This window comes from Plectropomus leopardus, chromosome 7 (genome assembly GCF_026936395.1).
Source record: "Plectropomus leopardus strain MGB_pleo_1.0 chromosome 7, ASM2693639v1, whole genome shotgun sequence".
Lineage (NCBI taxonomy): Eukaryota > Metazoa > Chordata > Actinopteri > Perciformes > Serranidae > Plectropomus > Plectropomus leopardus.
Window position 1 is genome coordinate 6306588 of NC_142182.1, and position 13904 is coordinate 6320491.

Below are 13904 nucleotides of genomic sequence, written 5' to 3' on the forward strand. Positions count from 1 at the left end.
GTCAGGATATGCTGATTAAGACTAAGAACCCATGCTACATTTAATCTGAATAAGTAAAATATTTTGCCATTCTGTCAAGTATTTTAGCCTTCATTGAGTTTTTATTTGAAGCTAAAACACAAAGTCTCACAGCAGAGATGTCACTGTGCACAAGGAAGCGTTCCATCCATATTATAAACATATAAACCATAAACATTTAGTGATCCTTAACACAGATGTTCAAGTTTTTCCAATAAGTGTGACTTCATAATCAGTGAAAGAAAATGATTAAAGTTCTAATAATACTCTGGAGAGTAACTGGCTAACAGTAATTTAATTACAAAATATATGTAATTATAATCATATACAGTTACTGCAAAAAGATATGTAATCAAATTTCAGTTACTAATCAAAATGTAATCATATACAATTGCACAATTATTCAACCCCCATTGCAAATCAGGCAATTAACACAGGTAATGTGCTTGAGACAACACCTGATTTGCAAATGTGTGCTCTTATGAAAGATCCTATTTAGGGGATTGAATAATTTTGAATAATTTTGAGACTGCAGTTGTCATTAAAAGTGGCATTTTGTGTGGAGTTTGAGGAAACTTCTTATAATATTTGTTGTGTTGAGCTATTGAAATTGTTCGTGTCTGAAATTTGATTACATATGTTTTCTCAGTAACTAAAACAAAATTATCATATCAGTTTGATGATGTAATTACAGTAGTTACAGAATTTATAACATTTTAAATGGGTAACTAGTATCTGTACATTTCAAAGGTAACACTTCAACACTGGATGTTACACACATACTCAAAAACAAAAAGACAATAAACACAGTGTTAAATATTTGCAGCCCTGATGTTCTGATGGTCATTTCTGGATGAATGGATCAGGTTCATTGAGTGACTGACAGAGAAAGCTGTTGTTGTCCTGCAGCTTGTCTGTGCTGCTGCACTGACTGCTGGGATTGATGCTCATCGCTCCTCTCCTCCAGGTGGAGGCGCTGCAGGACAAACAAACACGCGCTTTGTGACGGTTTTCATGGAAACAATAAAATGAAGCAGCAGTGATGAAGCTGCTGTAACACATTGTTGTGTGTTTATTTGCTTGTTGATCAGCAGACAGAGTGTGAAAAGACTGGGTCCCGCTGTGTTCCTCAGGCTGAACTGCAGCGTCTATTCTCAGGCGCGATCCCACTACTGAGCGGCACGGGGGCTTTGACCTGCTCCGTCTCCGACCTGGGCCGGTGCACCCCTCCTTAGACGACCTGGTGACCCCGGGCTCCCCCAGGAGCACCATATCGATACCGAACTTAGCGCGGACACCCGATCGGCACAGTCCGCTGCAGCCCAGAGCTCCTGAGCTCAAACGATCCGCCAGCCTCAGCCTCCCGGTAACTTGGATTACAGGCGCGCGCCACCGCACCCGGCTGGAAAATTTCTGCATTCATAGAGCTTTTGGGCTTTTAAAACGTGACGTCATCAGGGAAACACGCTCTAGACCAAAACAAACAAACAAACAAACAAACAAACAAACAAACAAAGAAAAAAAGGTGCAGGGTTAAAGGTCGATTAGGATTTGTTCCGTTTTCCTAAAACCAGATTTCAGTAAAACACAAATACTGCCCCAAAAGCTGGGAGCTCATATTAATAACTGAGTTAGTAATAATACTTCTACACGATTCAGTAGGTGCACGATCTGTGATTCAAATGTCAGTCACAGACAAACACAGAAAACAGCTTTTTAATAGAAACTGATGTTTGAATGATGGATTTTACCACAGTGTATTGTAACTACAGTTTCCCCCACCCTGGAAACAGTCTCATAGATCATATATAGATTAATATCAGTCTTACAAAGTGCTCATAGTGTCACGTGGTTTTTGTTATTTGTTATCAACAAGGAGATGAATATGAGTCATGATTAGGCATGGATAAACAAAAAAATGCAACAAAAAAAATGCAACAGCCACATAATTTACAGAGAGTATTCAAATGTAATTGAATTGAGGGATTTTTAAGGGTAGTTTTTTCCCCAATTGCGATAGAAAATGTTTGTTTTGAAGATTTCATCATGATTTGTATTTTATAAAGATGGTCTTCTTCCAGATACCTAACTAGTGGAGCTTTTTCCTTCCCTTTTATTTATCATGCACTATGAGGGACAGAGGACACTCCACACATTGTGCCTTTTTTAATGCATCAAAGTCTCTGTCTGTGGTCCTGTCCTCTTCCTGGGCACCAACACAAGAACTGACAAGAATTTTCTTATTGTCTCAAGTAACATTAAGCTGTGATGCTGCTAATGGGTAATTGTTTCATGGCACCACCGTGGGTTCAACATTGGTTTACACACACACACACACACACACACACACACACACACACACACACAAAGTAATCAGTAGTTAGATTATTATATTATTATCATTGTTATTATTATTATCATTAATGAATTTGTGTGTTTTTTTTTTTTAAAAAAGTGTCCTGGAACCACAGCAGGTTCACCAAATCCGAGCAAAAAATCTTTATCTAATTTGTTAGTATTTTATGGCAGAGCATGTGTAATTAAGGGAAAATGATAAACCTTTTTAGATCAGTACCTATAAATTCATTTTTTACTCACCACATGTGCCCCTGAGTTTAAGTTTTAATATTTCATTTTATTTTGCACTTCTGCTTCCAATAATACAACACTATATGACCCAGGGGAGAAAGTGTGTATTAAAGCTCAACAATTATATGATTTCAAGTGTTTGTATGATATTGATCAGATTGGTTTTAAAGGTCATTGCTCTAAACTTTGGAAGGTGGAGAAGATATATACATATTTTTAAACAAATATACAATGTGTTATGTGAATGAGACTATGACTGGATTGGTGAAAATTTAAACTGCCTTTGTGCAGAAGCACCCTGGACAGCTCACTCATCTTTAACTTCCTCTCAAATCAATGAACATGATCAAATGGATTTGTCTTCTCACTGATTGATCTAGAAAAACAATATCTTCATCAAAAGCTGTTTTATTACACCTTAATGGAGTTATCACATCAGTTATCACATTAATGCAGCTGCCACAGAACAGTATATTAACTCTGAAAAACAGTTCTAGGGTCAACATAGCCAGTAATTTAATTGATGACTTCTAATGGAAATTGACTCTTTGTAAGTATTTGGGTGGCCCTTAAAAGGGCCTTTGATTTGTTTCTCTACAGATATGAAGGAGTTTAACCGCCGAAGCCGTACAGAGTGCGGCCCTGCCTCTTCAGAGCATACACCACATCCATGGCGGTCACGGTCTTCCTCTTGGCGTGCTCGGTGTAGGTGACGGCGTCACGGATGACGTTCTCCAGGAAAACCTTCAACACACCGCGGGTCTCCTCGTAGATCAGACCGGAGATACGCTTCACTCCGCCACGGCGAGCCAGACGGCGGATAGCGGGTTTGGTGATTCCCTGGATGTTATCACGGAGGACTTTGCGGTGACGCTTAGCGCCTCCTTTACCGAGTCCTTTACCGCCCTTTCCTCTTCCAGACATTTTCAATAGTCAGAGTCTTTCTACTCAATACCTACTAGCCCAGTTTCCCCGGCTATTTATATCATGTCTGAGGACGTGAAAGAAGACAGAGGCGGGCTTGTTGATGATTAACTCTTTGGTGGCTGAGCGCCACCTGCTGAGCAGCAGCATGAATCAGGGACAGCAGGTCTCCGACCCACATGAGCTGATGCTTCCAGACAGAAAGTGTTAAGTGTTAATAAAGAACAAGTAATTAATAAGTAATAAGTAAGTAACAAGAAATCCAACTCTAATATTGTACTGAAATACAGAATCAAAGACAAATATGATGTGAAAATATAATAAATCTTCAAAGGTTGACGTAGAAGACTATTCTGACTATTGAAGGCTACTTGCTGCCTGTTCCACTCGGAAATGACTGCAAATTCTTTTTTAAACTTGATTTTAAATAGTTTTAACTATTTTTTTGTTTGTTTTTGCACCTCATGTTTGATTTTTTAATGGTGATGTTCATTTCATCATTATTATTAGTATTGTCGTTGTAAATCATCAAATGTTAAAATACATGTGCTCCTGTGAAAATGTTCAGAACTTTTGTTACAACCAGCTCTTTTTCACTCTCACACCAACACCGTTCAAAATGCTTGAACACTGAATCTGAGTCCACATTTCATGAGGTGGTGGTGAGAACTGAGGAGGGAGTGTCTGAAGAAACGACTCTGGCAGGTGAAGGTGTGAAATCACACACATGCATGAACTGCAGATGGGGGTCCTGCTGTTAGAGGTATCTGTCCTGTTCTGATGACTATTAAAATGCTAATGAGGCCAAGTACCGAAGAGGCAGCAACTGTAAAAGCGTATAATTTAGGGCTGGCTCAGGTTGCCTGGACCAGCCCCTAGTTAGGCTGACATAGGTTTAATCTGCCAGGGGACTTTCTATGGTACACTAAGCTCTTTTTTCCTTTTCTTGCTCCTTCCATCTACAAATACTCATATCTGTTTACTACATATCATTAACTCTTCCTGCATTCCTGCTCCCTTGTTTCCAAGTTTTCCCGGGTCCTGGCTGCAATCTTGGATGTGCCTGATCGTGGTGATAGCTGTAGTGGTTCTGTAACCCTGCCTTTGGCCATGCTCGTGCTGTGTTTGCACTGATACCGTGCCCCTGGCTGTGACTGTGCTTGACACAACCTTCTACTGCATGCCTCCACTATCAATATACTCATGGGACTTTTATCAGCACCCACAATATTTGCACATAACATCATATGCTATCATAGAGTGCATTTAGTATTGTAATCACTCTTGTAATATGACATGCATTTGCTACAATTATTGCTGTGCATCTCACTTCCTTTCTCTCGTTTGCTTTCCTTTTTGTCATTATTGTTATTCAATTGTTATTAACGACACCTATTGCACGTCTGTCCGTCCTGGAAGAGGGATCTCTCATCATCCTCTGCCACTCTTTCTGACGTTTCTTCTATTTTTTATCCCTGTTTCAGGGGTTCTTTTTCAGGAGTTTTTCCTTGGGTGATATGAGGGTCTAAGGGCAAATAGATGCTGTATGCTGTAAAGCCTTCTGAGGCAAACTATGTTTTGTGATAATGGGCTTTATAAATAAAACTGACTTGACTTAGCTGTTTATGTCCTAACAGTATTGAACCTGCTGTCTGTGGCTGCCACAATATGAAACCAAAGTCAGAGTAATTACTCATTACTTTTAAAGCATTGCATGGTCCAGCACCTGCATATATCTGCAAACTTTTATGTCCCTATATTACCTGCACGCAATCTCAAATTGTTCCACTAAAACTGACTAACAGCCCCTCAATCACGACTTACCACTAAAGGAGACTGCTTTTGTTGCCAGGGCCCTAAAACTTTGGAAGTCCCTGACAACTGAACTACACATCCCATATAACAAAAACTCATTCAGAGCGTTTCTTCCAGTACAGATATGTTTCAAAAATCAAACCAACACTTTCAGCATAAAACTTATGGTGCATACTTGAATCCTGTCCTGTTTAGATGTCTGCAATTCCCTCTTCACTCGTATCACTCAGTCCTCCACAGTTTGACTTCGAATGACACAAACACGGCCAGGCTGTTAATCAAAACAACCCCAGTTCTTGCATCTCTTCAATGGCCTTCTGTTTTCACAAAATGTATTTTAAATTTTACTCATCATTTACAAGGCTTTGCATGGCCTGACCCCTGCATATATATAGCAGAGATGTGTCCTATTCTACTGGTATTCTACTTTGATCAGCACATCAAGATCTCCAAACTATTCCCCGTTATTATTTTAAAATCCAGAGATTACCAAGATTTTACACTGTAATTTTATTTTATTTTATATTACTGTTTGCACCTTGTTCTTTGTTATCTAACATTTGAATCATTTAATATTTTACTATTGTATTGTTCTTTCGCTGCTTTTACTTTACCTCATAGCTGCTGTGACATTGAGAATTTCCCCACTGTGAGACTAATCAAGGATTATTTTATCTTATCTCGCCAGACGGGTGACATGTATTATAGGCGTGTTTGATCATTAAAAGTAGAACTTTTAACTGTTTATATTAGGCATAACTTGTATGCTGCTAAATTACCTTGTTGCTTATCAAACTGTAATGCTGCTGTTGTCTTGTTGCTAATATCTTTGATTATGTCTGTTTCTGCAGACCTGAAATAAAAATCTATTTAAGATGCTCTGCCCTGTTTATGCTTTCTTGAATAGAAGTTATTCTGCTTTATTGCTGCCCATGTCTGTGTAAATATTATGAGTGTCTTTGTTTTTACTGTACATGATGTGGTTTTTATGATTTTTATTTTTTAATTAATTACTTTTTAAATTTTTTTTTTTTAATGATTTCTTATGATTTTTGATTAATGTTCTTAATCCTGTTTGTCAGTTTTAAGCTGCCACAAACTTACATCTGGTCAGGGACTACACAAAAAAACCCCTCCTCCTGGATAACTCTGGCATGTTTACAGTAATGTTTATTACTATGAGCTGTCCATGAGAAATAAATACAAAAAATAAACAAATAAATAAAACAGAAGTATACCTCAGCAGAGGACATGTTTACAGTCACAGCAGCTCTGACAGAAGTCTGTCTGAGCTGCACCAGAAGCCTCAGCCATCATCAGTGTGTTTGCTGCGACCAGAAAAACTCCACTTTATTACAAAATCATCAACATCAGACGGTTGATTTTGCACTGAGTCTCTGAACAAACATGTGGAGCAGCTGGAAAACGAATTTTACCGGAGCTGTGATGCTTTTTTGATCATTTTCGGAGGGAAATGAGTGTGAAAAGCCGCCGAGCAGAGCTGCTGACGGCGGTGAATCGGTGAGGTTTGGAGGCTCCACAGACAAAAAGCAGAGAGCCTCAGAGCTCTACATGACTTGAATATGAAGAGACACAAGTCCGCTATCTGCTCCTTCACCGTCAGCCTGAAGCATCTCTCACACTTTGACTTTTGCAGCTTTTATCAGTGCTCAGAAAACACAAGTGCTGCAGCTTTCACGCTGCACAGAGGAGCAGCGGGCCGCTTGAGTCTCCACGGTTCTCATGGTGTGTTTAAGTGCAGCCTCGTGCTCCGAGTTCTTCATCAGTCCAGTCTGACTCTCTGTTATCCTGACGAGGAACAGCACTGCGGGACAACATGGCAGAAGAAGCTCCAGCTCCAGCCGCCGCCGCTCCGGCCAAAGCAGCCAAGAAGAAGGTCTCCAAACCGAGGAAGGCCGGTCCCAGCGTCAACGAGCTGCTCGTTAAAGCTGTGGCCGCATCCAAGGAGCGGGGCGGCGTGTCTTTGGCCGCCCTCAAGAAGGCTCTGGCTGCCGGAGGATACGATGTGGAAAAGAACAAGGCCCGCGTCAAGACCGCCATTAAGTCTCTGGTGGCCAAGGGCACTCTGGTACAGACCAAAGGGACTGGGGCCTCCGGATCCTTTAAGATGAGCAAGAAGGCTGCTGCCCCTCCAAAGGCCAAGAAGCCCGTCAAGAAAGCCGCTGCTAAAGCCAAGAAGCCCGCAGCGGCCAAAAAGCCCAAAGCAGCTGCAGCTAAGAAGCCAGCAGCCGCTAAGAAATCTCCCAAGAAGGCCAAGAAACCCGCAGCGGCCAAGAAACCAGCCAAGAGCCCCAAGAAGGCCGCCAAGAGCCCCAAAAAGGCAGCAAAGAGCCCCAAGAAGGTGGCCAAAAAGCCCGCAGCCAAGAAAGCCCCCGCAAAGAAGGCCGCCAAGCCCAAAGCCAAGAAGGCAGCACCCAAGAAGAAGTGAGTGAGAAGAAGTCTCATCATCACTCTATACAAAAAGGCTCTTTTAAGAGCCACCCACAACAGTTTAAAGAGTCTTTTCCTTTGTAAAGAAGACATCCGTTTGTTTAATAATATCTGTAACAGCAATTTAGGAGAGACTCTGCAACTATCTAGGTTTTTGCATTGTATAACATAATCAACATCCCAATGATGTCGATCCATGTGACCATCCTGTTTTGTGCTGATAATGGCAGTAGGCAGTACAGTAGTGTAAATAATATCAATATTATTATTAATAATTGATTAGTCCTGCAGTGACATATTACAACAGCCATGAGGTATGAAGAAGTATAAGCAGAGAAGGAACAGAATGAAAAATAAGAGTAACGTTTTTAAAAAAAAAAAAGGAAAAAAAAAAACAAAAAACATAGTGTAAATACACTAATGCCTTTAATAGAACAAGAATATGGGACACAAACATGGGAGTATATGTAATGACAACATTTTGCGTTATTTTGTTGTAGTTGTAGTTTCAAACAACAGCAAATCATACATAAGAATGATTTTCGTTGCCGCGCTACTGGGGGTGTTCAGGGTTCAATTTAAAACATGTAAAAGTTCATTGTTCTTAAGATTGAGATACAATGATCGTAGTGAATAATAACACTTACTAGATAAAAAAGTCAATTGTGATCAGTCTAAAAATCATAATGCAGCAAGTAGATAAACAAACAATTACATAATTTTATATTTATTTTAAATTTTCCACAGAAACAGCATTGCAAGGAAAATATCTTCAGATGCAGTGGGTGGCTCTTAAAAGAGCCTTTGTGTTGTTGCTGTGAGAGCAGGTTTACTTGGAGCTGGTGTACTTGGTGACCGCCTTGGTCCCCTCAGACACGGCGTGCTTGGCCAGCTCACCGGGCAGCAGCAGGCGGACGGCGGTCTGGATCTCCCTGGAAGTGATGGTGGAGCGCTTGTTGTAGTGAGCCAGACGGGAGGCCTCACCGGCGATACGCTCGAAGATATCGCCCACAAACGAGTTCATGATGCCCATGGCCTTAGAGGAGATACCGGTGTCGGGGTGGACCTGCTTCAGTACCTTGTACACGTAGATAGCGTAGCTCTCCTTCCTGGTCTTTCTCTTCTTCTTGCCGGTCTTGCTGACCGACTTGGAGACGGCTTTCTTGGAGCCCTTCTTGGGAGCCTTTACTGTGGTCTCAGGCATGATTAACGGTGATTTCCAAATGCGGATAAAATCCTAGTGACATAGGCTGGTCTGTTTGTATCCGCTGGATGCAAATATTACTGTGCTGACGCACGCACAGGATTGGTTTCTAACTGAGCATGCGCTCTACCACCGACTGTCCCTGTGAGCAGACGTGAGTTTTCCTCATTATTATGATACAATGTAGTTAGGTGGTCATTTTGCGCACATTTCTGTCCACCGAGACAAGATAAAAAGTAAATAAGTGTTTGTTGATGGCAGAAACAGAACAGGACCTTGGACAGCGACATTGGCGCTGAGCGCTTTAAAAACAGATTTTGGGTTGATACTCTGTGTGGATGTCCCACAGAAAAAGCGCGTTCTCACAGCAGCATAACTCATGCATCATAGCTTCAACACAGAATTCAAATATATTAAAAAAAAATGACCCTGTGATGCAAACAGATATTCTTTGCATATCCGCCTCAGTGATTTAAGTTGATATAAAGTTAGACAATGTGCAGGTTCAGTTTTCTGACATTTTTCTGTTAGGTGAAGATAAAAAAAAAAAGTTAACCTTTTAAAATCTATTATGTGTCATTAAAATTCATAACAGTGGTAAAATCTGCTATCTATCTATCTATCTATCTATCTATCTATATATATATATATATATATACACACATACATATTTATCAACACACACACACACACACACACACACACACACACACACACACACACACACACACACACACACACACACACACACACACACACATAAGATTATACCTATATATTTTCACCTCCTCTCAGCCACTCTTCTCTGTGGCGTGTGCCAGTCGCTGATGTGTCAGAGCCATTTGTTTGTAGTTTTTATCTGTTTGCTAAACATAAGTAATGTTTTTGTTATTCTAGTTTTTCTAGAGTTTTTTTGTTCATTGTTGTTTGTTTTGTTTTTGGCGGTTTTTATTTTGTCTTGTTTTTCTGGGGGTTGTTTTATTTTGTAAATGGTTGTTGTAGTGAATTTTGGTACCTGCGGTTAAGGTAGGTAGAAAGACAGGACCAGCATGCACTTGAGGGGCAAATGATTTCTGTTACCAGAGCGAGAGCGACAGCTGAGGCCATGATTTCTTCTATACTGTGTTTGCTTGCTTGTTTTTGGCTAAATTAATCCAAAGATCACAAGTAATTTAAATGGATAATAAATGGACATTGGACTTCTTTCACTTGTGTACACCACATGTCCATGGTGCATTAGTGGCCCTTTGATTGTTTGATTTTAACCAAAAATTGGCTGCTACAGTCAAGTATCCTTAGCCTCCAGTAGTTTATAGACAATGCATTTGTATTGACTCTTTATGTCTTCTTATGAAAATGTGCCCCTCCCGGTCATTAATATTAATCTCATCACTGGTGTATTAGTTGTTAATTAATTTGCACACATTTGTGTCAGCTGAGACAGAATAAAAAGCATAGAAGTGTTGATGTTGTGAAAGCACCTTTTAATAAGTTTGTTTGAGAACACAGGACATCTGTTAAAAAAAGATTTACATTTGATACTATAACTGTTATGTGTGGACTGTTGGAATTGAAGGTGCCCCAAAACAAAGAGTTGTTTCAACTGGTAGGATCTTCAAACTGGAGGACAAGATGTGCCATAAATACACAACAAATAATTATAGACAGTGACATGGTCATCAAACATGTACTTGAGAACTCAAGGGGAAGGAAACTGGACTAAACTCAGTACCATATTTGGCAAACTTGGCATGTGAAAGACTTATTGCTGAATATATATTCTATTGGGTGTAATGTCTCTTTGTAGCATATTTAAATTTTTAGGCCATTTCACTTATCACTGTGGAAATACATGATCAATGTTCTGTATCAAAGAACCAAAAAACAGGACCTTGGACAGCGACTGTTTAACACTTTAGCGCTGAGTGCTTGTTTTAGACTATTGGAGAGATGACTACTTAGTAATGGTCTATCAAGTTGTTATTGATATTAAAAAACAATACAGGACTGAGCTCTTAGTGAAGTGAGGTGGCTCTTAAAAGAGCCGTTGTGGTTTGTGGAGCAGCAGATAATTTAAGCTCTCTCTCCGCGGATACGACGGGCCAGCTGGATGTCTTTGGGCATGATGGTGACTCTCTTGGCGTGGATGGCGCACAGATTGGTGTCCTCAAAGAGGCCGACCAGGTAAGCCTCGCTGGCCTCCTGCAGAGCCATGACAGCGGAGCTCTGGAAACGCAGGTCGGTCTTGAAATCCTGAGCGATTTCACGGACCAGGCGCTGGAAGGGCAACTTGCGGATCAGCAGCTCGGTGGATTTCTGGTAGCGACGGATCTCACGGAGAGCCACGGTACCGGGCCTGTAACGGTGAGGCTTCTTCACTCCGCCGGTGGCCGGGGCGCTCTTACGAGCAGCCTTGGTGGCCAGCTGCTTCCTGGGAGCTTTGCCTCCGGTGGATTTACGAGCGGTCTGCTTGGTTCTTGCCATGACTTGTTATTTCTCTGCTAACAGTAGAAATGTGCAGCTGAAAGAGCAGAAACGCTGCTCTTAAACTGTGGGACCGGCTGTCAGACGGTGACGCTGCTTCACTCCTCCGCCTCCTGATTGGTGAGCGGCCCCTCCTGGAGCTCAGCACCGCCTCGAGGAGCGACCCACCGCCCCAATCTCCGCTGCTTATTGGCCGAAGAATACTTTCAAAAAGTCCGCCAAAACTCACTGCCCGCTGCTCTGCTTCAGCCTCTTTTCTGGTTGGTCTGACTGGACCCGTCCTGCGCTCTGTGGGTATATAGAGGAGGGTCTCCGGCGCTAAAGTCACATTTTCTCTGAGTCTGAACTCCAGAAATCATCAGTATGAGTGGTCGCGGAAAAACCGGTGGCAAAGCCAGAGCTAAGGCAAAGACCCGCTCCTCCCGTGCTGGGCTCCAGTTTCCAGTCGGTCGTGTCCACAGACTGCTGCGCAAAGGAAACTATGCGGAGCGCGTCGGTGCCGGCGCCCCCGTCTACCTGGCGGCTGTGCTGGAGTACCTGACCGCTGAGATCCTGGAGTTGGCCGGAAACGCTGCCCGCGACAACAAGAAGACCCGTATCATCCCCCGTCACCTGCAGCTGGCTGTCCGCAACGACGAGGAGCTCAACAAGCTGCTGGGAGGAGTGACCATCGCTCAGGGCGGCGTGCTGCCCAACATCCAGGCTGTTCTGCTGCCCAAGAAGACCGAGAAGGCCCCCAAGAAGTAAACCGACACACTCGATCACTGTTGCAAATCGCCCCCCAAAAAGGCTCTTTTAAGAGCCACCTAAAAACCTCAAGAGCTATGTTTCAAATGCCTCTCTCATGTACTAACAATATTTCGCCGATACAAAGCATTTCTCTTGTGTTCAAATGTTACTTGTTGAGTATTGTGTTAATAAATGAGTGGAGATAGTTTTTCAATTAAACACATGGGTCGTGTTTATTGTTCATCCTTCATTAAAATAATAAAGGAGATGTTCACGATGTTTTGCGCATTCCTTGTCGTTGATAAGCTTTAAAGGCGGTTTCTTAAATCATAACCGTATTATGGATCCCAAATAATCTGCAATTAGCCGCTCACAGACTGTAGATAAAACCACCTCGCTGTGTGTGCTTGTACTCACTGTTAGATGATCCACGGAGCTTCAGGTGTCCATGGATTTGCAGGATGTGTGGAGAGCTGCTGAACGAGCCGAAACTCATTTGTCTGTCGCGTCAAATAGAACTTTAACGTTCAAATCAACAAGGCGATAAACTAACTTTAAATCTAAATTAATCAAACAAACAATAAAACGTAGAATTAACTAAACACACGGCGGTTAGAGGCTACAATCCTCTTGGCGTCTTCTGCTCGACTGATTTAGCACACCTGCCTTTAATGATCCCGAGCCGCAGGTCAGGTGATGCGTTCAAGAGACTTTAAAAAAAAAAAATTAAAAAAAGTGTGTGTGTGTGTGTGTGTGTGTGTGTGTGTGTGTGTGTGTGTGTGTGTGTGTGTGTGTGTGTGTGTGTGTGTAAGATCGTCTGGATGAGTGTGAACTCTTCTCAGAGTTGAAGGAGAGACAGCAGACATATAACACTCTTAAAATTGAGAGTTTTTGAGCTGAGGTGTGTATGTGTGAGGCTGCCTCACAGGCACCATGAAACACTTCAGCAGCAGGTGTTGATGTCAGATACTAAAATGTCCCAGATGAGGCTCAGCTCTACAGGAGAATGATGTGCGGAGCTCAGAGGACAAGAGCTGAGTGAGATGTTACATGTTGTGCAGCAGAGGGCGCTGTTTGGGCAGAAGAATAAGTCTTCAAGCTGCCACATCACCAATAAAGAGTCAAACTGCAGAGCTGGAAATAACAGGGGAGGACATTTTACACCACAGTCTTCATAGATGGACATGGCTCGTTGGTCTAGGGGTATGATTCTCGCTTAGGGTGCGAGAGGTCCCGGGTTCAAATCCCGGACGAGCCCTGGATTTTAAATAAATAAAGGTTCAAGGTCATAACAGTTCGGACATATAAAGAATTGTATATATTGACAGCCAGGTGGGATTTTATCTGCACTGGCTCGGACTTCTTCAAAACCCATATTTCTGGCACAACCCGCAGCATGTTTCTTTCTGTACCTCTTTTTCTTTTATTTACTGTACTCTGTCCACATGAGGTGCATGGAAGATGTGGAGACCAAAATGTGCCTCTTTTTTTATTACACAAACTGAAATTTCATATTTTTCCAAAACGGGCCAACACAAATGTCTGTGGATCCCATAACCGTTCCCCATCTTGTTAAAATTTTTAGTCCTTATAACTGGCTGTCCTCAATCTACCTGTTTAATCCAAATAAATCAGGGGCTAGAAATACTCATTTTCTGCAAACCCAAAACTCAGCAAGAAGAACATGTCT

General features: G+C 41.9%; 5 protein-coding genes and 2 non-coding genes across 8 annotated transcripts; 3 read left to right on the plus strand and 4 right to left on the minus strand.

The window, feature by feature from the left end:
* Positions 1-307: 307 nt before the first annotated feature.
* On the minus strand, positions 308-12865 carry LOC121938584 (histone H3). Of its 2 annotated transcripts, none has more exons than XR_015776949.1 (2): positions 12632-12865; positions 308-1487 (listed from the first exon to the last, which is right to left on the minus strand). XR_015776949.1 is itself a non-coding variant. In XM_088079734.1 (2 exons), the coding sequence occupies exon 2, from the start codon at positions 11483-11485 to the stop codon at positions 11075-11077; it is 411 nt and encodes a 136-aa protein (XP_087935860.1). In that variant the 5' UTR covers positions 11486-11773; positions 12632-12859; the 3' UTR covers positions 11029-11074. The 2 variants fall into 2 exon arrangements, 1 of the variants encoding a protein (XP_087935860.1); XM_088079734.1 differs by lacking the exon at positions 308-1487 and adding an exon at positions 11029-11773 and having other exon boundaries at positions 12632-12859.
* LOC148189129 (signal recognition particle RNA) lies at positions 1123-1421 on the minus strand. The gene has a single exon (XR_015777114.1).
* Positions 3165-3567, minus strand: LOC148189130 (histone H4). The gene has a single exon (XM_088079743.1). It carries the CDS (start codon positions 3529-3531, stop codon positions 3220-3222), a length of 312 nt encoding a protein of 103 aa, XP_087935869.1. The 5' UTR covers positions 3532-3567; the 3' UTR covers positions 3165-3219.
* On the plus strand, positions 6202-8155 carry LOC121938583 (histone H1-like). Its single transcript, XM_042481806.2, has one exon. It carries the CDS (start codon positions 7184-7186, stop codon positions 7793-7795), a length of 612 nt encoding a protein of 203 aa, XP_042337740.2. The 5' UTR covers positions 6202-7183; the 3' UTR covers positions 7796-8155.
* On the minus strand, positions 8339-9036 carry LOC121938581 (histone H2B 1/2-like). The gene has a single exon (XM_042481805.2). The coding sequence runs from the start codon at positions 8999-9001 to the stop codon at positions 8627-8629; it is 375 nt and encodes a 124-aa protein (XP_042337739.1). The 5' UTR covers positions 9002-9036; the 3' UTR covers positions 8339-8626.
* Positions 11654-12433, plus strand: LOC121966547 (histone H2A). The gene has a single exon (XM_088079739.1). It carries the CDS (start codon positions 11849-11851, stop codon positions 12230-12232), a length of 384 nt encoding a protein of 127 aa, XP_087935865.1. The 5' UTR covers positions 11654-11848; the 3' UTR covers positions 12233-12433.
* A 535-nt stretch (positions 12866-13400) lies between the features above and the next one.
* Positions 13401-13472, plus strand: trnap-agg (transfer RNA proline (anticodon AGG)). Its single transcript has one exon. It is a non-coding gene; the product is annotated as a tRNA-Pro (tRNA).
* Positions 13473-13904: the final 432 nt, after the last annotated feature.